Source organism: Lissotriton helveticus, chromosome 10, assembly GCF_964261635.1.
Source record: "Lissotriton helveticus chromosome 10, aLisHel1.1, whole genome shotgun sequence".
NCBI lineage: Eukaryota > Metazoa > Chordata > Amphibia > Caudata > Salamandridae > Lissotriton > Lissotriton helveticus.
Window position 1 is genome coordinate 170,600,272 of NC_136071.1, and position 24,786 is coordinate 170,625,057.

Below are 24,786 nucleotides of genomic sequence, written 5' to 3' on the forward strand. Positions count from 1 at the left end.
GTCGCGCGCCTCTCTGGAATGCAGGGGGAGTCTGCAGAGAGGCGCGCGGCGCTGATAAACAGGCAAGAGGCGCGTGTGGAATCCGAGTCTGCCAGGCTGCACGCGCTTTGCTGGCCGGCATTTACTTTCGCTGTTCTTGTTCTGTTTAAGCCATTTGAGCGCACAGGGACTACAGTTTCCACCCTCTCTAGTTCTCAAATGGAGTTTTCTGGTATCTTAATATCACATTCTATCACCCTGCGGACACATATCGTTTTGTGAATACAATTGACTTACATTACAATGTTAAATGCTTCCCTTTATAGCTTGAGGGAGGACAGTGTGCCTTAATGTTCTTCAAAGTAGTTATATGTCAATTTTTTCCACTCCCTCTCTAATCATAGCTGTAGTAATTTCCAGAAGGGTATGGTCGTGGGAACAATGTCCAACCGAAACCCAATTCTAAAGGATTATGATCGGATAAGGTTTTTTCAGAGTAGCCTGTGTGATAGACTTCAAGCCGTAAAGCCTCAGAGCACACCAATTGATCTTGCTTAACGTGTAGCCCATATGGGGTGGAATAATAGGAATATGGGGAGAATACGTGATTTTGCCCAGAAGTACAGGTTGTTAAGTGTTCCTGCCGAGACTCAATTCTGGTGCCCCAGCTTTGAGGTCGACCGATCTAGCTGTTAGGCCACATCCCGGGCAACCGTTGGCTGACATTTTTTCATAAATTATTCTCAGTGGCAGCTGCATAGCTTCAATGTAAAGAAATGAAGACCGCATCTCCCAGAATGCACTGGTGTTTTGAATGAAAATCTCGGAACAGGACTATGGTACCCGGCCAGCCTGGAGGACGCTTGCTCTGTTCAATCATGCTTGAAGGTACCTAACGGGAGCCTGAAGTATTTTGATATAGGTAAATGCAGCAATACACGTGACATGGGGGTAGGTTTGTTGGCAATATGAAACAAGCATTTGCAATGTAATAGGTTTCGCATTTATGCGAGTTTGAGCTATTGGCATTGTAAATGGCAATGCTATTTGTTTGTTTTAAAAAACAAAACATGGCAGCTCTGGATTTGGACCGAGCGGAATACGCTGCACTCCGGCTGCGCCATGCCTTTTACACGGGAGGTGACCGCTGTGGTAAGCTCCTGGCCAACAGACTCCGCGCGGCGCGTCAGAGTCAGCTGGTAAAGGCGATCACTAGCAATACGGGGACCACGGAGACGGAGGACGCCCACATCGCGGCCGTTTTCCGTGGGTTCTACGAGGACCTCTACACTGGAGACCCTCCGGATGAACCGGCTGTGGCCGCTTACTTAGATACGGTCGCATTGCCCTCCCTGGATCCCCTGCAGGCTGAACACCTGGACAGGGACATTAGAATTGAGGAAGTGATCTCTGCCATCGCTCGGCTTAAGCATGGCAAGGCGCCGGGCCCGGACGGGTATACCGCGCTTTTCTACAAGACGTTTTGCTTGTCGCTGGCCCCTATCCTGACCCGACTTTTCAACTCATTTGCCGAGGAGGGAGCTATTCCACCTGATCTTTTGCGAGCATCCATCTCGGTGATCCCCAAGCCCGGGAAGGATCCGGTGCACTGTGGCTCGTATAGGCCGATATCCCTTCTCAACGTCGACCTGAAATTGTATACTGGGATACTGGCGGCTCGTTTGGCCCCGCACTTGTCAGGTCTTATTGACCCTGACCAAGCAGGTTTCGTTCCGGGGAGACAGACGGTTGACAACACAAAGCGGATTGTTCATCTGCTCGAAAAGGCCTCCCGGATCCCGGGGGAACGGATGATGTTAACGGTGGACGCTGAGAAAGCGTTCGACCGAGTGCACTGGCCCTACCTGGAACAGGTGTTAGTGAAGGCAGGCATAGGGGACAGGTTCCGCACCATGGTCTTCAACTGCTACAGGCACCCGACTGCTGTGGTTCGGGTGAATGGGTTCGCCTCCCGGGCCTTTAACATCGAGAGGGGCACCAGGCAGGGGTGTCCACTCTCGCCCCTGCTCTTTGCTCTTTATATGGAGCCGTTCGCCCAGCGTATACGTGATAACCAGGCCGTGACCGGTATAAGGATGGGTGGCTTTACACACGCCATTAGCCTCTACGCTGATGATGTCATCCTATCGCTTGATGAGCCGCGGACTGCCCTCCCGGCCTGCGTCGAGGAGCTGGCCTCCTTTGGCGCGGTTGCGGGGTTCAAGCTGAATATGGGGAAATCGGTGGCCCTGGATGTTTCTTTAGAGCCGTCCACCAGGGCGGATTTGCAGAGCCGATTCCCAATGATCTGGTCATCGGCGGCGGTACCCTATCTAGGAATCCAGATAGCGCCCACCCTACCGGCCATGGTTACGGCCAATTATTCGGCCCTGGGTGTTAAAATTAAGGAGGAGCTGCACCGCTGGAGCCGTGGTATCCTTTCCTGGTTGGGCAGGATTGCTGCGGTTAAAATGACTATTCTCCCGCAGGTGCTGTATTTGTTTCGGGCTCTGCCACTCCAGCCTCCGGTTGGGTGGATTCAGCAGTTGCAAGCGGACGTTTCACGTTTTGTTTGGCAGGGGAAAAAGCCCAGAATGCGTAGACCCCTCTCCTTCTTGGCCCCTGAAATGGGAGGGTTGGGGATCCCGGACTTTCGTAGATATTTCCGAGCGGTGCAGTTACGTTGTCTTGTAGAATGGAGTAGGTGGGAGTCCGACAAGAACTGGCTCTTTCAGGACCAGGCGGTGGCGGGGCGACCCTTGCAAGAGGTCCCGTTCTTGCGCCGGATTCATCGTCCTAAAAATCTGTACGCCTCCTTTGTTACACGAGTGCCTTTACGGGTCTGGGATGCTACCGCCACTACGTGCGGTCTCACCTCCTTCCCGTCGCCGCTTACGCCGTTGGTGGATAACCCTGACTTTACCCCGGGCATGGAACAGGGCGCGTTTGCGCACTGGCGAGGGGCAGGATGTAGGGCCCTGTGCCATATGTACGGTCAGGGCGGGGTGATCCCCTTCACAGAGTTCCGACAGGAGTTTTCCCTCCCTGAGACTGAGAGACACCGCTATATGCAGGCACGCCACTGGGCCCTCCAGCCTCAGGTGAGGGAGACTGCTGACAGGCGCTTTCTACCTTATGAACAATGGCTGCTTACACGCACTTCAGACTCTAAACTGATTACAGACCTGTATAAATTATTGCAACCTCCGTCCACACACTTCTATAACCCGGGAAGGGAGAGGTGGGAGAGGGAATTGGGGAGGACACTGAGCCCTAAGGAATGGGAGAACATCTCTTACAGAGCAAGGCATTCAGCGTACCATATGGGCCTTACTGATACTCTAACTAAAGTCTCCACCTACTGGTACTACACACCGGAGCGAGTACACGAATTCGACCACAGCAAGGAGGCAGTGTGTTGGAGAGGGTGTGGACACCGAGGTACACTTACACACATTCTATGGGACTGCCCTCTCCTGGCTGCATATTGGAAGGAGGTACTGGACAACATTGATACGCATTTTGGCATTGAACTGCCGCGCTTCCCTGCCTACACACTACTGGGGCTCCCTAACAGCCTAATGTACCCACTTAGATCCCGCAGGGGTAGGCAGATTGCCATTGCACTAGGCTCAGCGGTACAAAATATCTTGATCCATTGGCGCACGGCCACGGTACCTTCGGTTTCGGGCTGGTTCCATAGGTTGTGGCATGTGTTAGGCATGGAGAAACTGTCGCTGATGGTGGCAGGGGATATATCACAATTCTCAGAGCTTTGGCAGCCATTTCACTCCCTGCTGTTGACGGAATTCACGGAAATTACCTGCCCCAAATACCTCCGCCTCCTGCGGCTTACGAGTCCTGAGGCGCAGGCTCTGTAACTTAGTGGGAGGAGTACTTCCCCGGCGAGTGGGGGTCTTGTGATTGGACTGAATTGAGGTTGGTGCACTGGACGATGCGGGTGGGGGGGGGGAGGGGGGGAGGTTGGGATCCGGGAGTTGGGTTGTTGGGGTCTGGGGGGGGAGTTTGAAATGGAACATTATCTCATACTGTGGACTGGCGCTTCAGATGTAGCTGCAAGGGGCTGATAAAATTCACTGCATGTAACCGGTTCAGCCAGGATTGGGGTTCTCCCCACCCTAACAGAACGCCCAGTGTTGATGTTTGCTGGTCTTTGTGTGAGATGCTGAATAAAATACTTTAAACCTAAAAAACAAAACATAAATAAAAGGCATTGTCATTTACAATGTCAATAGCTCAAAGTCGCGTGAATGCGAGACCTATTGCATTGCAAATGTTTGTATTTTACTGGTTTTATGTTTTTTGGAGCACTTTGAAGCTCCCAGCTGGTATTGTTTGCAACTCATCACAGCGGATTGTAAATCAGGTGGCCCTTTTGGAATGGTATTTTGTGTGTTGGGAGGGTATGTATATACATGTATATATTTGTGTATATATGTGGGGAGTATATATGTATATATATATATATATATATATATATATATATATATATATATATCGTATCCCAACGCTTCCCCTCTTCGGAAGAGTAATCACGGACACCTCGCATGTATTGCAGGTAATTTATTCGAATATTCGACTGCACCGCAACGCGTTTCACCTTTCGGCTTGATCACGCTATCGAAGCATTACAGTTTACACATTTAAATATACGTCAGTGATAACATAAACAAAGGACTTAACCACAGTGAATGTCAAAAAATAAATCACCGAGGTTCCGCCATTTTGACCTAGTCAATTTCGTCTTACAATGCACATGGGAAAGTACCACAAGTTGCTCATTCCTGAAATACTATTTGCAAAGAATTTCATTAATTACGGCATCATGATTCGAAAACATTTACCCAAGTGGGCCAAACAGTACATAATCAGAGGGGTGCCGTCCAAGTGGGCTATCCATCTCTCAAAAACAATGCATATACAAATTTATACTAAACCAAAAAATGGTTATGTGCACCAGTAGGCCGAATCCATGCCACATTCTTATGCCTAAGTAAAAGGCAGGAAAGTCTCGCCCCAGTGGGCATGAACACTCAGAGGTATTCCATGTTAAGAAGGTACAAATATTTACAAATCAAGAAAGGTCCAATTAGCGTAATTCACCATCACCAATAATGTGCCATCACCTAAAAATTAAAATAGAATGAAATAATCAAACATACACTTGAAATTCATAAAATTAATAAAATTCAAACGGCAGCAAAAAATAAAACCTCATCTATATTTACACAGGTACATTGTAACCACATTTCCATGATCATTAATTGCGCTAATATGGCTACCTCAAGATATCTAGGTTCCCAGTTTTTAATGCAAGTGAATTGACAACTCTTCGCTCGAGTTAAGACCCAGTGGGAAGATGGTTTCCATGTCAATAATATATTTAGACTCAAGCTTACGAAGTGCCAGCTTGCGATTGCCTCCACGAATGTCATTAGGGACTTCATCACATTCCACTAAGGGTAAGAATGTAGACCTGGGTTTGAATCCACTGCAAGGGTTTTTGTCGCCACTTAGGTTATACTGCAACAAATCATCACTGTTTGCATCCTCCTGCGATGTCAGTACATTTAACAGTTCAACATCATCTATATTCAAATTACTGTGTGTTTCAGTTTCTTTAACCACATTCGAATGATGCTTAGTGTCAAACCATTTCTTAAGCTTCAATTTCCGCGAAAAATAAAACAAGTCAATATGAGTTTGGGGAAAATTAAATTCGACACAACAATAGACAGTACCCTGTTGCCCGACACTTCTTCGAACAACATTTTCAAAATGAAAAATTATTGAGAATGGTGGTCATTGATGAAGTCCCTAATAACATTCGTGGAGGCAATCGCAAGCTGGCACTTCGTAAGCTTGAATCTAAATATATTATTGACATGGAAACCCACTGGGTCTTAACTCGAGCGAAGAGTTGTCAATTCACTTGCATTAAAAACTGGGAACCTAGATATCTTGAGGTAGACATATTAGCGCAATTAATGATCATGGAAATGTGGTTACAATGTACCTGTGTAAATATAGATGAGGTTTTATTTGTTGCTGCCGTTTGAATTTTATTAATTTTATGAATTTCAAGTGTATGTTTGATTATTTCATTCTATTTTAATTTTTAGGTGATGGCACATTATTGGTGATGGTGAATTACGCTAATTGGACCTTCCTTGATTTGTAAATATTTGTACCTTCTTAACATGGAATACCTCTGAGTGTTCATGCCCACTGGGGCGAGACTTTCCTTCCTTTTACTTAGGCATAAGAATGTGGCATGGATTCGGCCTACTGGTGCACATAACCATTTTTTGGTTTAGTATAAATTTGTATATGCATTGTTTTTGAGAGATGGATAGCCCACTTGGACGGCACCCCTCTGATTATGTACTGTTTGGCCCACTTGGGTAAATGTTTTCGAATCATGATGCCGTAATTAATGAAATTCTTTGCAAATAGTATTTCAGGAATGAGCAACTTGTGGTACTTTCCCATGTGCATTGTAAGACGAAATTGACTAGGTCAAAATGGCGGAACCTCTGTGATTTATTTTTTGACATTCACTGTGGTTAAGTCCTTTGTTTATGTTATCACTGACGTATATTTAAATGTGTAAACTGTAATGCTTCGATAGCGTGATCAAGCCGAAAGGTGAAACGCGTTGCGTTGCGGTGCAGTCGAATATTTGAATAAATTACCTGCAATACATGTGAGGTGTCCGTGATTACTCTTCCGAAGAGGGGAAGCGTTGGGATACGATATTGTACAGGGCAGCCGGTGCCCTGATCACGGACCGCCCTGTAAGACGGCTTCTTTCAGAACCGGAGTTTGTGTGTGTATATATATATATATATATATATATATATATATATATATATATATATATATATATATATATATATGTATATATATATATATATGTTCACTGAAAAGTCAGTTTAAAGTAACGTTATATTTAGGCGAACATTTAAATGACAACATAATATTTTAAAATCAAAAAGCAGCTGAAATGCACCAGATACGGGTATCTCTAAAAATATCATTTGCGCCCCAGTCGTGCACAGTCTTTTCATCAATTGTCATTTCAGACATTGCTGTGATGTCCTCAATGGTGTCATAGAGCATTTCATGAGTGATGTAATGTAATATGTGAGGTAATCAGCAATGAATGGTGTGGGCACCAAGTATAATTACTTCAGTTACTAGATATAAATATAGCTGGTGAATTTCAGTAGTTTTCTTGAGTTTAAAACGTTTTGTTGTCATTGAAATGTTGGCCTAACTAGAATGTTTCTTTAAACTTTATTTTCTGTAAATTTCTAAGATATTTTTTAATGTAAAGTAAGATATAACTATAATTCCTAACTAGAACGTCACTTTAACCATTGCTTTGCACGGGAGCAGATCTGAGGATGCCTCTGCGCTAGTCTTGCCTAGCAGGTGTGAGTGGAGTAGTTTGGGCACAATGGCACTGCAGTGGTGGAGTGGGGGTTGAAAGTGATAGAGTGGCACCTTTGCTGATTGCGTTTATTGAATGTGTATTTGTATGTGTTTGACTGGCTGACAGGTTCTAGAAGTGGGTGAGTCACTGAAAGCTCGAGCCTGAAGCCTGGCTTTTGCTCAGCTGGAGGGCATGTTGGAACCTTGGGACCATATCGAGCCAAGCTTTCATGTGACTTTGGGCTGCCTCCCTACTTGTTTGATGGATGTGGCATTAGGGCCAGAGCTGTGGACTTTGGACCTGAGGATTCAGGTACACGTGTCAGTGTAGGCTCAGCATCCTGTGGTTCTGGGCTAATCTCCCCATCCCGATAAACAATGACTGGTTATCTAGTGTAATGTAACAGGCGCTTATTTAAAGCACTGCAATACCTTCGGTTTGAGCTCCTCTAGATAAGAACTGCAGAAAAGTACATAAAGAGGTAAAAACAAAATCATAACATAAGGAAAGACAAATAGATACCAATTTGCTGGCTGATTTGTACAAAAGGCAATCCGAATACCTGGATAATTTTGGTTCCCCACTTCGTGTGTGATATTAGGCAAACATTTTATTTCACTTTTAATAAAGTACTTTTCAGTGCGGTGCTGTAAGGTGACATATTGATATCAAAACTTCCACATGCTAAAGAAATGAACTTTTTTAATATTGAAGAGATCTTCTCATATTTTACATTATGCTTGGTGTATGACTTGGAAAATCAGCATTTACAGGGCTTAGTTTGTGCACGGGCTCTAACATCCAAGCCAGATCCTTGGCTCAGCTGTCCCCGTTAATTTGTTGGCCTGTCCCCTTCAACTGGTTCCTATCAGCACATTGGACATTTGGGGCTACCCTTAATTTAGTGGACACCAATAATGGTTTATTTTGCAATTATGGGAGGCTACCTCGAAAAAATGCATCACCAAGTCCTAGTATAAGAGCTAGAGTTTAGGTATTTCAAACTGGGCCTTTCTCAATGGCTGCTAGTCTTCTTACTTGGTCTGAGGACAACATTATATATACCTGCCTTACTGGTGCGCCTCCAGATTCTGAGTATTTGGTACTTCCTTTGATGGGAGCTCTCTCTGGCATGATGGCACCTAGCCAGGGCATAATGGTGGATATTCATGGCATACTATGGGAATGATGGAAGTTTAAATCTGGAAAATTCACCTCCACGTATAAGAGCCTGAATTTAGGCGTTTGTTGGTGGGCCTTGCTCACTGGCAGCAATCTTCTTACCTGGTGCAGTCACGCATAAAGGTAAAGATCTGCGGAGTTTTGCGGTGGCCACTGAGGTTACTGGAGTAGGCCATGGGAATGTTTAGGTTTTGCCCTGGCGGTAGCACTGCACAGCAGTGCTCGCACAGGGCGAAATCTAATGTTATCTCAGTAGTGGGGTCTTGAAACCGCCCCTTCTTCCATTGGCTAGCTCCATAAATGGAGGCTAGCCATTGGAAGACATCAATGTCAATCAATTTTTCCCGGTCAGAACGCGAATCGTGGGCGTTTCTGACTCTTTTTTTTAAGTCCCGCCCCTTGTTGCCGTGTGTCCCGGGCCGCGCTGTGATTGGCTGCCGGCCCGGGACACCCCCGTGACGTCATTCCCCGGGCCGCACTGTGATTGGCTGCCGGCCCGGGACACCCCCGTGATGTCATTTCCCGGGCCGCGCTGTGATCGGCTGCCGGCCCGGGACCTGACTTGTTTCTTGTTTCTACGTCTTACGACTGTTGAGCGATGCAGGCGTCGTCGTCAGGTAGGTGTTTAATTAATTATTGCCTGTAAGCGCCGGGACCGCCTTTCCCATACTTACCCACTTTTGCATGTTTTGAAAGTAAATCGTGAACAACAAGGTCTTAAAATAACTTTGAATTACATGTAAAAAAAAGTTTATTTTCCAGGCATTGTCTTCTGAGACACAAAACAGCATTATTTGAACGGATTAGGGAAGTTTCATTCAGTTGCTCACTTTGTGATCTTGGACACACACACCTGCTTCCAATTGACTTGTTTGGTTTTCCTGCTGCAAGTAATGGCCGCTTGGAAAAGTGCCATGGCGCCCCGTGCCTTTGTGCACTATCCTCTTTCCAGATGAGTAGGAAGAGTCACTCGCAGCTGTAAAGCTGGCTTCAGTCTTGGGTGGTTTCAGTGGAGGGTGGAAGGGGGCAAGAAACCATGCACCTTCCGTGTAGTCCTTTGTGGAGGGGTTTTACCCCAAGCATATCTTTGGGCTTCAGGCAGAGGTCTGCCCGTCCCTTCTAATGGTGAAGTGGTGGAGTGTTCATGGGGGTATGCTAACCCGTTTCCTTCACTAGATTCATTCTGAGTAGATATATATATATATATATATATATATATATATATATATATATATATATATATATATATATATATATTTAAGTTTGAGTCCGCCTTCCTTGGTGAAAGTACAAACTGCAAACAAGATTACCTGTAAGTGCCAAACTCACAGCGTTGCTTCTGAAAGAGGCGAGGGTGGACAGCGGTCCGGTGCACTGGACCGACCCCGGCCTTGCATCTGTTAATCCCGGGGATTAACAGATGCAAGGCCGTCGCGGTCTGAACTTAAGGGCAGGGCATGCCTGGAGGCAGGCAGGCCCACCCGTGCCTCTTCATTCAGCTTCAAGTGTGCTATAGCCAGACCCTCCAGTCAGAGCCAGGCTGCAGCCCGAGGCGGCGCCTGGAGAGTCAGCACCACCACTGCGGACAGCTCCCAGCACGCTGGAGAGCAGAGGCCCGGGGCTGAGAGGCCCTCAGCTCTGTCATGGTCACAGTGGCAGCTTCTTTCAGCTGCCCCTGCTCGTAGGCTGGCCTCTCTCTGTTCTTTATACAGACCCCGCATTAATCACAGGTGACCTACCGGCCATTCCAGCTCCTGCCTCTTTTTCTGCCTGAGGGGCCGTTTCCACTCTGTCTTGGAACTGCCTCTGTTTCAGACCTCTTCCCTACCTCGGACCTTGTTCCTGCACCAATCTTTGGTCCTGCCTCAGACATTGTTCCTGCGCCTGTCTCTGTTGCTACCTCAGACCCCGTCCCTGCGTCCGCATCTTTTCCTCCCGGGGGCCACGTTATCGCCCCATCTACAGTTCTCTCGTTATCCCTGCTCCTGCGTCAGCCCCTGCCCCGACTGGTGGAGTTTCCTTCACCGACCCCTGCCCCGGAAATGTATCCGTTCTGCAAACTGCGCCTACACCAAGCCCTGCTCATAAAGTGCTCTCTTTAAGAACAGCTGCTCTGTTTGCCACAACCGCCCTAAGACCTTACAGTGTAGTGTCATCATTTCCTCTCAAAATATCACTCTTTTTATTTCCAGAAAATGCCCCTGCACTCTTATTCCAGTCCTTCTCCATGTGACCTTTTTAAGCAGGAGTAACTGTGCATTCACTTTTCATGTCGTTGCATTGTCATAAGAGCTGTAAGTGTGTAAATACATATAGCACACGGAGGTTCGGTGCACGAAGCTAGTTACACAACTGTCAATACAAAGAAGACATCTGTAGGCTCTGAGGGTCTGTAACTTTCAAGGGTATCTGCCTCTGATTGCCTGGGGGTATTGCACAGCCTGCTCTATGGGAAAATGCAGATATCTGTCTAACTCAATCCGTACACCTCAAACACTTTTGCTGCCTGGTGAAATATATGTGTGATAAAATTATGTGTTAACACACGTTTAGTATAGACAATTGTTTCTCTTAAAGACAAAATTAAATAATACATGGCACCTTACGAATACAAACAGTCTACGTTTAGAGACAAGTTTGGAAATATGTTTATGACAATTAACCTGTGTGTGATAATGTATGGTGCTGAAGTGACTTGCACTTCACACCACTACATTAAAACTTGTACATGGGTACAAAACTATGAAAGTGCATTTTTGGTTATAAGTTATGGCATTGGAGTGGCAAATGAAGCTGACAATAGTCTTATCAACTTTATAAGGGAAATTAAGCATTTGACAAATGGTGAATTTTAAGATACACCAACAGGATACAATTTTGAAGAAAATGCTATAAATACACTTTTTGTGCTAACTTACAGAATTTAAGTAGAAACTATACTTTGTGAGTATTATAGAAAGTTTAAGTGAGTATGAAATATACAGGGAGTAATACAATATGTTTATTGGTAAATTATATATGAACTGACAATGTGTATTTAAATTGGTAATACATGTTTGCGGCCAAGTTATACCTCAGAAGTGAAAAGTATTGCATCTATATATTATATTATTTCATGCGGCGTGAGGCTGCGCTGTGCTTAAGACGGAGTACTAAGAAAATCGGATCCGAGTAGTAATTGACTTAATGTCTAATAATATGTGAAACTTAATTTTAACACACAATCACCATTAAATTTGATCAATTGACAATGAATTTTGCAAAAAACCCTTCAGAAAGCTCTCTTCATATTTATTCATGCAGAGTTATTAATTGATCATTTAACAATAAATTTTTCAACACGTATAACCAAGTTATTTCAATGTAATTGTTGAGTCATTACATTTTGGAGTGCTCTCGTGAGGAAAGGAAAGGATGTGTATAGGGAGTGAGGGACAGGGTAAAGGTGCTGTGACATATTGAAAACATCATATTAAAATCCAAAAACGCCTTTACAAACACAATTTATGAGAGAAAGTTCCCAAATGACATCGCTCATAGGTTCAAATCAATTCCATTAGTTTAGTCCTATGGTGTGTGGAGATGGCGTAGTTCTACGTTTCGACCCCCGTAATAGTTAAAGGGTTAGTTCAAGCCTCATGCTGGGGTCTTCGTCAGGAAGGTGACTAGGAGAGCCTAAAAATAATAATATACAGACTGGTTTCAGTTCATGAGGTGATTGTGAAAATAATACCTGAAAGGTAATAGGGGATTGGTACCTACATCAGTAGGCGGTAGCTGTCTGTACCGTCTTCCTAGAAAGGGCCATGGTGGGCTCCTCGGGTTTCTGTAATAAATTAAACGAAGTCTCAGAGGACTAACATAGGACTTAGAGCCTATATGGGGGGTTGTGCGGGAGAAGGACTTACTTATAAAGTATTCATCCTGGCCAGTTATCTGCTGAAATGAATTAAACAGGTTTTCAGGTCGGGTCCTGTGCTGTGGAATCAATCTGTAATTTTTAAAATAAAATAAAAGGCGCCATCAGTATTGTGACGGGCGCGAGGACGAACTTAGTAGATGTATCAAAAAAAGCACACAAATGTGTGCGCATTGTCAATTATAGTTAAAGAACACAAAGGGTGAGAGAATTCCCTTCTTTCTCCGTCATCGCGGCGTTTAACCAAAGTGAATTACCTCTAAAGCGTGAGAAGAAATTGCCAGGAGTTCGCTGGGTTGCCTTCCAGCGTCTGTCTCACCTCGCGGTGCAGCCGCTCATTGCTGATGGAAGAGGGCTCGTCACTTGCGGGCCAATCAGGGTAGACTAACCCTGAGAGGTATGACGTATGGAGAGACTCTCTCAGGGGATCGGGTGGAAAGTCCCATTTAGTGAGAGGGAGATGTATCTATTTAAAAATATGACTAAGATCCCTGGTCTTTGCGAGGCAAACACAATAGCGACATAATGCACGGTGTTAACAGTGATTGTAAAACATGCAGCGTTATTATACCATCTTACACACATTACTGGTATAATCAAACGGTTGAAATCGGCAATAATTGCGAATACAGAGTTTCCAATGACTGCATAGGAGACGTGCAGAGCCTGGGTTCGGAATACTGCAAGAAATAACATAGTGGCAACAAGGATTTACAAAAAGGTACCGTTGGAAAAAAATTATTATATACATGGTTGGTTCAATGGTATAGTGTCAGCAATGATTTCACATCTGGTACCTTTACGAAAAAACATACATGATTAGATCAATGGTCTACTAGGAGAAGGAGATACCTAGAATTGGATTGAGTAGCTTAGAGTGGGATGACCGTGTGGTCATGGTGTGTCTGGGTTGGGAGAGAATTGTCTATTCTGGATTGGGAGGAGGTCTATTCTGGATTCAAACCAGCCATTTGTGCAAAGTTGGCATCAAGTTTGTTAAGCCCTCCGCTCCGCAGTGAGATTTTCTCAAGCACTAACCATCTGATTGATTCAGGAGCATGGTCATTAGTTTTGAAGTGGTCCACGAGTGGTGCCCCCATTGTGGAGCAGCGGATCCTGCTGCAGTGCTGGAAAATTCGATTCTTTACTTTTTGCTGTGTCTGTCCGCTGCTCCACAATGGGGGCATCAGATGGTTAGTGCTTGAGAAAATCTCACGGGGACCGCGTGGGGGCAGTCTAAATTCAATCCTCGACGTTAGGGAATGCAAATGGATGCACAAATTTCAGACCATAAGCGGAGGGCTTAACGAACTTGATGCCAACTTTGCACAAATGGCTGGTTTGAATCCAGAATAGACCTCCTCCCAATCCAGAATAGATAATTCTCTCCCAACCCAGACACACCATGACCACACGGTCATCCCACTCTAAGCTACTCAATCCAATTCTAGGTATCTCCTTCTCCTAGTAGACCATTGATCTAATCATGTATGTTTTTTCGTAAAGGTACCAGATGTGAAATCATTGCTGACACTATACCATTGAACCAACCATGTATATAATAATTTTTTCCCAACGGTACCTTTTTGTAAATCCTTGTTGCCACTATATTATTTCTTGAAGTATTCCGAACCCAGGCTCTGCACGTCTCCTATGCAGTCATTGGAAACTCTGTATTCGCAATTATTGCCGATTTCAACCGTTTGATTATACCAGTAATGTGTGTAAGATGGTATAATAACGCTGCATGTTTTACAATCACTGTTAACACCGTGCATTATGTCGCTATTGTGTTTGCCTCGCAAAGACCAGGGATCTTAGTCATATTTTTAAATAGATACATCCCCCTCTCACTAAATGGGACTTTCCACCCGATCCCCTGAGAGAGTCTCTCCATACGTCATACCTCTCAGGGTTAGTCTACCCTGATTGGCCCGCAAGTGACGAGCCCTCTTCCATCAGCAATGAGCGGCTGCACCGCGAGGTGAGACAGACGCTGGAAGGCAACCCAGCGAACTCCTGGCAATTTCTTCTCCCGCTTTAGAGGTAATTCACTTTGGTTAAACGCCGCGATGACGGAGAAAGAAGGGAATTCTCTCACCCTTTGTGTTCTTTAACTATAATTGACAATGCGCACACATTTGTGTGCTTTTTTTGATACATCTACTAAGTTCGTCCTCGCGCCCGTCACAATACTGATGGCGCCTTTTATTTTATTTTAAAAATTACAGATTGATTCCACAGCACGGGACCCGACCTCAAAACCTGTTTAATTCATTTCAGCAGATAACTGGCCAGGATGAATACTTTATAAGTAAGTCCTTCTCCCGCACAACCCCCCATATAGGCTCTAAGTCCTATGTTAGTCCTCTGAGACTTCGTTTAATTTATTATAGAAACCCGAGGAGCCCACCATGGCCCTTTCTAGGAAGACGGTACAGACAGCTACCGCCTACTGATGTAGGTACCAATCCCCTATTACCTTTCAGGTATTATTTTCACAATCACCTCATGAACTGTAACCAGTCTGTATATTATTATTTTTAGGCTCTCCCAGTCACCTTCCTGACGAAGACCCCAGCATGAGGCTTGAACTAACCCTTTAACTATTACGGGGGTCGAAACGTAGAACTACGCCATCTCCACACACCATAGGACTAAACTAATGGAATTGATTTGAACCTATGAGTGATGTCATTTGGGAACTTTCTCTCATAAATTGTGTTTGTAAAGGCGTTTTTGGATTTTAATATGATGTTTTCAATATGTCACAGCACCTTTACCCTGTCCCTCACTCCCTATACACATCCTTTCCTTTCCTCACGAGAGCACTCCAAAATGTAATGACTCAGCAATTACATTGAAATAACTTGGTTATACGTGTTGAAAAATTTATTGTTAAATGATCAATTAATAACTCTGCATGAATAAATATGAAGAGCTTTCTGAAGGGTTTTTTGCAAAATTCATTGTCAATTGATCAAATTTAATGGTGATTGTGTGTTAAAATTAAGTTTCACATATTATTAGACATTAAGTCAATTACTACTCGGATCCGATTTTCTTAGTACTGCTTCATGGACCCAGGTCCCCGAGTACTCAAGGGCCAACCCCTTTATTACTCACGTGCTTAAGACGGAGGCTGCTGTAACTGTCGCACACTGTGACCTTGTGACAGGGTGCAGTGTGTGCCACGAAGCCGAAAGTGGTCATCAGCGCTTGAAGTGCAGGTGTGTGTGGGAGGGGACGAGCCTGGGACAACGGAACTTTGGGGACGGCCTCACTTCCTCATTCTTTCCAGGTTTCTCTCCATTGTGTTGATACTCCTTCCCCCCCTCCCCCCGGCTGTCAGGCCTGTCCAGCCCTCTGCTCTTAGCAGTCTCTTGTGTGTAGGATGTCACTTCTGTCGTCTCTCTAATTCCCCTCTTTCTGTCCCTCGGTTTCTTTTGTTTTTCTACGTACCGGTTTTAAATAGCACCAGTGCAGCGCTGCACAACATGCTTTTGCACCCTGCCAGCTGTCTCATGCTGTCTAGCCCTATCTTTTGCTATCTACCCTGTTTACCCCTTTTGTCTCTTGCCCCTCTACCCCAGCAGGTAACATTAGCCCCATAGCCTCCGCAATGCGGAGGTCTCACAACCTCCAGGGGGCCCCCTCCGGAATTTTGCAGGTGTGGCAGGCCGGTGCACTGAAAGCTCCGGACAGGGTCCAGAAAGTGGGTAGCCCCCTCACCTTTCGTTAAGCCGCTGCTCTGCCCACTCTTCCCCTGAGCCTCATCCCAGCCCATGCTCTATGTATCCTGTGCAGTCTCTCACTGACTTACTAAAAATATAAAAAATAGCATAATTGTATTGTAATTGCATTTATATAGCCATAGCTTTACTATACAGTTGATATTAAAAATTATTATATGATCTAGTTAGTCAAGAAGCAGCGATCTTTTAGGTGTCTGGTATTGGTGGGCATTGTTAGAAGGTGTTTTCATGGTGAGGCATGATGTGGTCTTCTCTGTGTGCTATTGTTGTGCGCTGTTCAAGCATCAGCTTAGAAGTGACTACTTAATTGTATTTCAGTGCTTGTTTAACCTACCGCCCCATAGTATTATCATTCCATGTTAGCATTTTATTTTCAATAGCGCTTTCAATGACGAACGAGGCTTCGGAGCGCTTTCTAGGGAATTGAGTAAACAGCGAAATCTTTTTGTGCTTGATTGATAGAATCTGCGTTTTATTGGGTGTCTGTGGGCAGTATTATGGCATGAAGCAGAGAGATGTGAGAGGGGCAGAGACACGTTTCCATAGTGCTAGAAATACAACAACAGTGCAAGTACAGTGGGGCAATTTTAGAAAAATCACATGCACCCCATAGTCCCTGGCCAAACCCAGCCTACAATCTGGCCTCGTTAGATACTGAGAAACATCATATCTTTAGGCACATATGAATAACATTTTTACAGTGCATAACATGAAGAGAATCACCTCTTGTTGTTCCCAAATTTGCCAGTGAAGAAACACGAGGCACTACGCTGCAGGGTGGTCTGCCCAGGATCATACAATTTGGGTAAACGTGGACGCTGGGATTTGAGCCTAGGTTTTCAGTTGGCATTATTCAGCCACACGAGGTATCTGCACAGTCTACTTTTGTAGAAAAAAAGACATTGCTTCGTGTATTAATGAAGTGTGGTCAATAAAACTTGCATGTCGAATATAGGAACCACTTGCTAACCAACCTGATACTTGACAAGACGTCTGTCCAGATAGTTAGATAGTGTGTGTGTGGCTGGCTCTGGGTGTGTGTGGGGCTGGCTCTGGGTGTGTGTGTGTGTGTGTGGCTCTGGGTGTGTGTGTGTGTGTGGCTCTGGGTGTGTGTGTATGTGGTAGTAATTGCTGTCTGCTGAGCTCGTCCGTAGGGTACAATAGGTCTCACAATTGCGAGAGATTAAGCTAATGGCAATGTAAATGACAATGCCATTTATTTATCTGTTTTCAAAACCAACACATAAATACAAATTTTGTCATTTACAATGCCAATAGCTCTAACTTTTCCAAAGGCGAAACCATTGCATTGTAAATGCTTGTTTTGTACTTGAAACGAGATTGTTGCATCCTTTATCCACCCTTTCCAAATAGGAGGCCAGCTCTGCTCATGGGCTCCTATTTAGAGCACAGATGTGTAGTTCCATGTTGTGATGCACATGCAGTATATCACTACAAGTCACATTAGTGTTTATGAATGCTTATGGGACACTGAAACATTCACCATCTTTATTTAGGACAAAGTGGTACTTCAAACACTTAATCCTTAGATTTCGTTTTGTGAATTTATTTGAGATCTGTTTCTCTGTGCCCTTCATTGTATCTCTTCAGCTAAGAAAGTGCTGCTCACACGCGATATCGAAGATGCTTTTTATTATCTAGAAAAATTCCAGGTATAAGTATTTGTCTGAGAACATTTTTATCACCTGCACAGGTGCATTTAGGCTTATATTCAAGAACAAAGTTGCAGGATGGATTACCCCTTGCTTCTTCTGTTGCTATTCCTTGCAGACGACGACTAAATTTAAGCAGGATGATGATGTAGGCCATCCCACATGCATTCTTCAAGCAAGTACACTTTTGATACTTCCTCACAAGGCTGAACTCAGTTTTTCCTAGAGGTCTTAGAAATCTATTTGCTCAACTAGTGTTGTGTTTGCTGCCTTCCTGTTTTTATCATCTTGATCTACCCGCAGTAAGAAAGTACTACAGACACAATGAAAGTTAGCTAAATGTATCTTTAGAGGGACACAGGTACTTGTAGTCTGTACTCTCTGTCCTGTTCTCAACACCCTTCTCCCTTGTCTTATGCTATTGGTTAAAACATCACACTGCTTGAGTCCTTTATAAGAGTAATTGGGGAGGGGACACACGCGTTCAAGGGAAAGGCAGCATGACTGATTACACTACTTCCATTCATGTTAGACTTTGTTATAGCTTTTGAAATCAGGGTACCTTTGAGTAGATGGTAATCGGAGAACCTCAATTCGGCGAGCAGTAGTGGAAGCACCTTTAAGATAACCTTATGCTTCGCTCACTTGCAAAATACTTTCAAGATAATGAATTCACCAACCCTGCAAATAGCAACCTTTGTTTCCTTTCTATGGACTCATGCTTGTCTTCATTCAGATTGGCATCAACACGTGTTTCTCGATTTGTGTTCAACAGGCTTTGAGGATAAACCTACCATTGCATTTACTACAATTCCCACTGCCAGCCGAGTCATTCAGACAGTAGCCAGCCAAATGACCTCAGGAATGCAAGGACAAACCCTGACCATTCTCCAGCAGGCAACCCCAGTGACCATCGGACAGCATCAGCTTCCTGTACGAGCTGTTATGCAGAATGGGAAGCACGCAGTTCCGACAAACAGCATTTCTGCTGCAAACACCTATGGTAGGTACTGCATGTTTGTTGTATAACCAAAATATTTTTCCTGCATGCTGTAAAATTCTGCGAATAGTAAGGTTCTTCAAAAGATATCCTTGTTCTTTAAAGAGCATCTGTAGAGATATGTACAGCATGGGGTACAAACTATATTTGATTTCCAAAAATCTCCTTTTGATTTAAAAGTCTATTGTACTTAAACGCTATGATGTTCGTTGAACACTGCTAACGCCAATACAGTTAAGTAAAATGTAATCTCCATTTACATATCCATATATTTGTCTCCTCCTCACATAAAATATTCATTTTGATAATGCCAAGTCGAATCCATTCTAATTATGTCTTGCCTCAACATACAGAATAGGTCCACATGGTTGGATATACAGGAATCCAAACGGAGGAAGCACCCTATGCTCCTCTGGGTTGCGGGTGTTTCACAAAGGTTCTGCTTGAATTGGCTGCTCATCTGTATAACTAGGAGCTTCATGTCTCTCTGCATAATCTCTGCAGGGCACACTGGATCCCCAATAAATCCATCACACTACAGTTCTTGGATGACCAATAAAGTTTTGTGTTCATTTGTCACAAAGGCACTGGCTTGCATGGGCTTCTTAAGCAGCATGGTGTTTTAAGCATAGTTGTTTACTCACCAAACAATCCATTTATTTTTTAAGACAATTATTTTTAAAATAAACACATGGTACTCCATTTCCAGAATCATCACAGTATCATAACCGCAATAAATTACTAATGCACTTATAAACAAAAACACAAAGGGAAAGAGGATAAATATATATCACGAGAAAGCCACAGGTAAAATGACAATATATGGCAGCCTAAGTTGTCAGGGACTTCCATCCAGTTAATAATGGGGGCCCAGGTTTGTGTTAACCGTTTCTTTTCTAGTCTGTATTTAACAATGGTTAATTGCTGCACACTTCTATCTGAGAACTGATTCCACCACGTAGTTACTAAAGGGGGATTAGTATCTATCAAATTGGTGGGCTATGCAAAATCTAGTAGAGATTATCATCAAAAGTACAATACCTGCAATCTTGGCAGGAATTTACTTAGAGCATCGCAATATTATTTATTTAGAATTTGAGCAAATCCATGCCTGAATAATTTTGGAAATCTCAGCGAAGATCCAAACCTAATATTGTGCGAGGGAAGTACGTGACAAAAATGAGAAGTGTCTGCCATGAATTTTCCACAGCAAAAGCATGCGGAGTTGGGATGACTGCCCATTTGTGTAGTCTTTTAGGAGTGTAATTAAGATCTTGTAGGACCTCTTAGTGATGTAGTTTGAGTCTAGAGACAGTAACACAGAGATTATTTAATCAAATAGATTCTACAATGTGGTTGGTATCAACCCGCTTGGATAATTGACCAGACCATCCTTGTGCTAAAATAAATAGATTTTCTGGATTGACTTGATTGAATAATACGTATAGTTTACCACTCTAGCCCTTTTGTTGCTGCCGTTGAGCAATAGTATACAGGGTGTTTTGGTCAAACACTTGAGGTCTACAAGTTTGTTAGAGAAGAAATGTCTATTGTGTATATATTTGATTATAATTTTGACTGGGACAATGTACGGTGATATTGTCCGCCAAAGGATGAAAGTGCTGACCCTCGCAAAGTTCTCAGATTTTACTAATTCATTGATAAAATAACCATATTAGAAAGAAGTCAAATCCAAATTATCCCAGATCCATGTATATTGTGTGATTGGGGTTATTGCCACTTTTTTCATAATTTCATAATTGTGGCTTTTACAGATAAGATTGTAAAACAAGTATGTTTATGCTGGGTCGATAAAGCCTGTTTGAGAATTCAAATCAAAGAATAGTGGATAAAGAGAGGAAGTGTCACTGTGAAATAAAAACTTTAGAGAAGGCTGGCCAGAAATAAAATCATCAGATGGGGAATTCCCAACCACCTTTGTCTAATGGGAGTTGGAGGAAGCGAAGTGCATTAAAATGAATGCTAGTATTGCCATCTGAACTTACTGCATGACGCTAACATTCACTTGTTGCCCTAAGCAGAAAAGATTTAGGCAATTTCATTATTTTGATTAAGTTGCCTCTGCCGATGAGGCCTAATGGCAGACTATTCTAACACTTAAACATCTGTTTAGATTTGGAAACATGCTAATCATAATTCAATGCTATTATATTGTGTGTGGCGGGAGAAATCTGCACTTTCAAGTACATTGCCTATTCTACATAGACAATTCTACCTAATGGGAATCTCCAGATAATCTGGGTTAGTCATATAAAATTAGGGTCGTGGGTAGATTCATTTTGTAACCTGAAAACGTGTCAAACATGAGGCTTCTGCCTCCAACGCAGAGATGGCAAATTGAGGTATAGATTTGAAAACGACTACATCATTCGCATAAGCAGCTATTCTAAATATCGCCAAATTAGGTTTAAGGGGCTATAGATGACAGGACTTTGTCCGATACTGTCAGTAGGGTTCTAGTTGAAGGTCAAACAGCAGCCGACAGAGGGGGACAGTCCTGCCGGGTCCCTTTTTGTGTATATATAAATAACTATCTTAGAAGCCGAAAGAGTATACAACAGCTTTATCCTACTAAGCATTCTTGGCCCAAATACTATGATACACAGGGTTTCACAAAGAAAACGCCAGAAGACCCTGTAAAAGCCTTCTCAGCATCCAGCATATTCATACCTGCCAGTATGCCAAGTTTTACTACAACTTCAAAAATGTAGGTAGCCATATTTGTGTTCTCTGTGACTCACCATGAGGGACAAACTGCTTATCAAGTTTGAAATTCTTTGTGCAAATAAATTTGCCAATTTTTTTTAGTAGACTTTAGTGTCACAATTTGTTAATGGTATAGGTCAAAAAAAGAGCAGACGGAACCTTTTCCGTTTTTAAGAAATATTGTAATAAAAGCTTTGCCCAAAGAAAATGGCATATCTGCTCCAGCTTCTATAAATGTAATTGATGGACTTGCCCCTTTTTCGTCAGGGTCATCCCCAAACTTCATGCCCTCACCCTCCTGTTAACCAACTCTGTTTTTGTTGGCTTTTAGGTCTCTGCATATTTTACTACTGCTAACTAGTGATAAAATGCTTTACACTCTCCTTATAACACTCTTGGTTCGACCTAGACAAATAAGGAGAGAGAAATGAGGACACAGACAAACATATGATATACCCCTATTAGATAGTTATTTGCATAAGGAGTCCTACTTGATCAGATTGTAAAGAGAGCATGTGGTGAGCATAATTATGTTATTGAGATGGCGAAGCATAATCAGATACGTGAGTGGCGCAATTACCTTTTTTAGATGATGGCGATACTTGTGGGTGTGTCTATGTGAAACTATTTCTGGTGATTGTACCAGCCCCAGACATATGCAATCCTTCACATCAACGGACCCTCCGATCAAGTCAGACCCCCTTATGCTAATAACTATCTCTAAGAGATATATTGTTAGTTTGTATGTGTCAAAGCACTCACGAACAGATGGCTGGGTGACAGTTGCACAGGGTGGCAATTAGTGGGATAAGTCACAGTCTCCAAGTTCAAAGGATAAGGTGACGGCCATCTACCATCAACCAAATAGCGTGAGAAAAATCAACTGCTATAAACAACTACACTCTGCTATATCCTGAGCTAAATTCTACAGCAATCAATGTTAATAGTAAATCAAAGTCCACACAAGCTTCTCATATTCTTCATTTATTTTTCTTATTCCGTGATGATCCTCACACTCGAGCCTAGCCAACAGGTGTCTCGTCTTTTGTGGTACCAACCACAGACTTCGTCAGGGCTAGAATGTTACAAAACACACAGTCAATATATCGAAACATAAACTGCATGTGAATTCTATTTGAGCATACAGTGTGCCAAATCCTAATACAGAGAATTAGTTTTCATTGTGAGAAGTAAGCGCAAACCACCAAGGATTTAATCCAAACCAACAGAAGTGAAACGGAAAAAGAAAGGCAGATGTGTCAGTAAGTCATTTTATGTTTGTGTAATGAAAAAAGTGCGGAAAACACCACCAGAAAGTATCGTTATACTAGGAAAAAACACTATAGTGTCCCATGATTAGGGAAGACGGAGTGAATATCGCAACCATCGTTCCTAGTTAATTATGGGTGAAATAAAAGAGAACAGGCATTGCATCGCATGCATTTTGTGCCTGTCATATACGGGAGAAAGGTCATCACTCAAAGAACACTCACCTAATTGTATCAGTGATTGCACTCAAGCAAAAAGGCAAGTGTCAACAAACTGGAAGCGTAAAAAATCCCAGTCAAAGTTCTGTGAAGCAAAACCACTTGTAAATAAAGAGAAACAAACAATAATTAGAGCCTCATATTTGGGGGAGGTACAATAATAGCAGACTCACTTGTGCTAAATCGTGTAAGGAGGAGGATGTGTAACCTCTCCTAACAGTGTCGTTTAAATATCTCAGTCGAAGATGGACCTATCAATGGCAAAGAGGAGAAAACCAATGTATCTATTCATCAAGTAACCTATAATCTATATTAAAAAAAGTAATCACGACCACTAATATGTATCGACATTAACCTCTCGAGAGGGAAGAAAATATTCGTATGTCATGCTCACTTAATTATATGGTCTTTAATCAAGACGTGAAACCACTCGTGTGTGCCAGACATATTTACAAGTCATTAACCCAGTAGAAGTGGCACAGTCCTAATCTAATCGTTACATTGATTATAGTGCATATAGTCGGGCATACGGCATATTTCACACTTTAATCCCAAAGAGCGGTGTCACTAGAAATGTGTCACTTTCTGAAAACGTAACAACCATTATTACATAATAAAATCAGGGACAGGCTATGGTATCATCTAAAAAAACAAAAACGTCCTACATCGGAAGGTGCGCTTACCGGTGAGTGTGGCGTTCCCGGCACGCGCATGTGGATCGGCGTCTTTCAACGGCACCATCTTTGCGTGTTCTATTTATGCATCTGCCACTACACCACTTAGAAAGAGGACTTATTACGCTGTTGGAGACGGCCGCCATCTTAAAGGGGGTTTTGAGTAAAGACCGCTCTTAAATACCGCAATCTCTCCAAGAAGTCAATGCCTATTTTTGAAATCAAAATTCTGTTATAAAAATACGTAGTAACATTTCTATTATCAAAATTAATGTTAGTAAGGAGCGGGAAGTGGATTAATGTAAGAAAGAAGATTAGAGAAATAGCCGATGTGATCTTATAAGAAGTTCAAATCTTAAATCGCTCATGTGAATGTAGTTCACATTATATAACATTATTCAACAAATGAAATTACAATTTCATAAATATCAATTTACTAGCATCAGTCATAACTTCCTCCTGCAGAAGATTAGAAAAATAGCAGATGTGATCTTATTAGAAGTTCAAATCCTAAATCGCTCATGCGAATATGGTTCACATTATATAACACTATTCAACAAATGAAATGACAATCTCATAAATGTTACTGTACATGTATCAGTCATAACTTACCACATAAACAAAATACAATTATATTGGTTTCAATAAGATGAAAAATCCATATATATACGAGTTACATCCACATGTACATCTCTTATTTGATAGTGCAGGACTTCACAAGAAGTATAAAGTGAGGGACAAGAGACAAAAATAGCTGCATATTGCGCAATAAATCCAATCGTATATATTACAGAAAACAGTTTGGTGGTAAATTCTGTAAATAACCTTCATCTCTCTTGATTCAATCTATCTAGACAAGTATTGTGTCATCTCATGGATACAAACATCGCGAATATTGAGACAGGAAATGCAGGTGACAATGCGGTCTAGG

The 24,786-nt window shown here is 42.9% G+C and overlaps 1 protein-coding gene across 1 annotated transcript in view; it reads left to right on the forward strand.

Annotated features, from left to right (window-relative positions):
- FOXK1 (forkhead box K1) overlaps window positions 1-24,786 on the forward strand; it is a 459,662-nt gene that overhangs the window by 375,401 nt on the left and 59,475 nt on the right. The window contains exon 8 of the mRNA XM_078665011.1: window positions 18,743-18,970. Within this exon, the coding sequence (XP_078521137.1) occupies window positions 18,743-18,970 (228 nt within the window). The remainder of the gene's footprint in view (window positions 1-18,742; window positions 18,971-24,786) is intronic.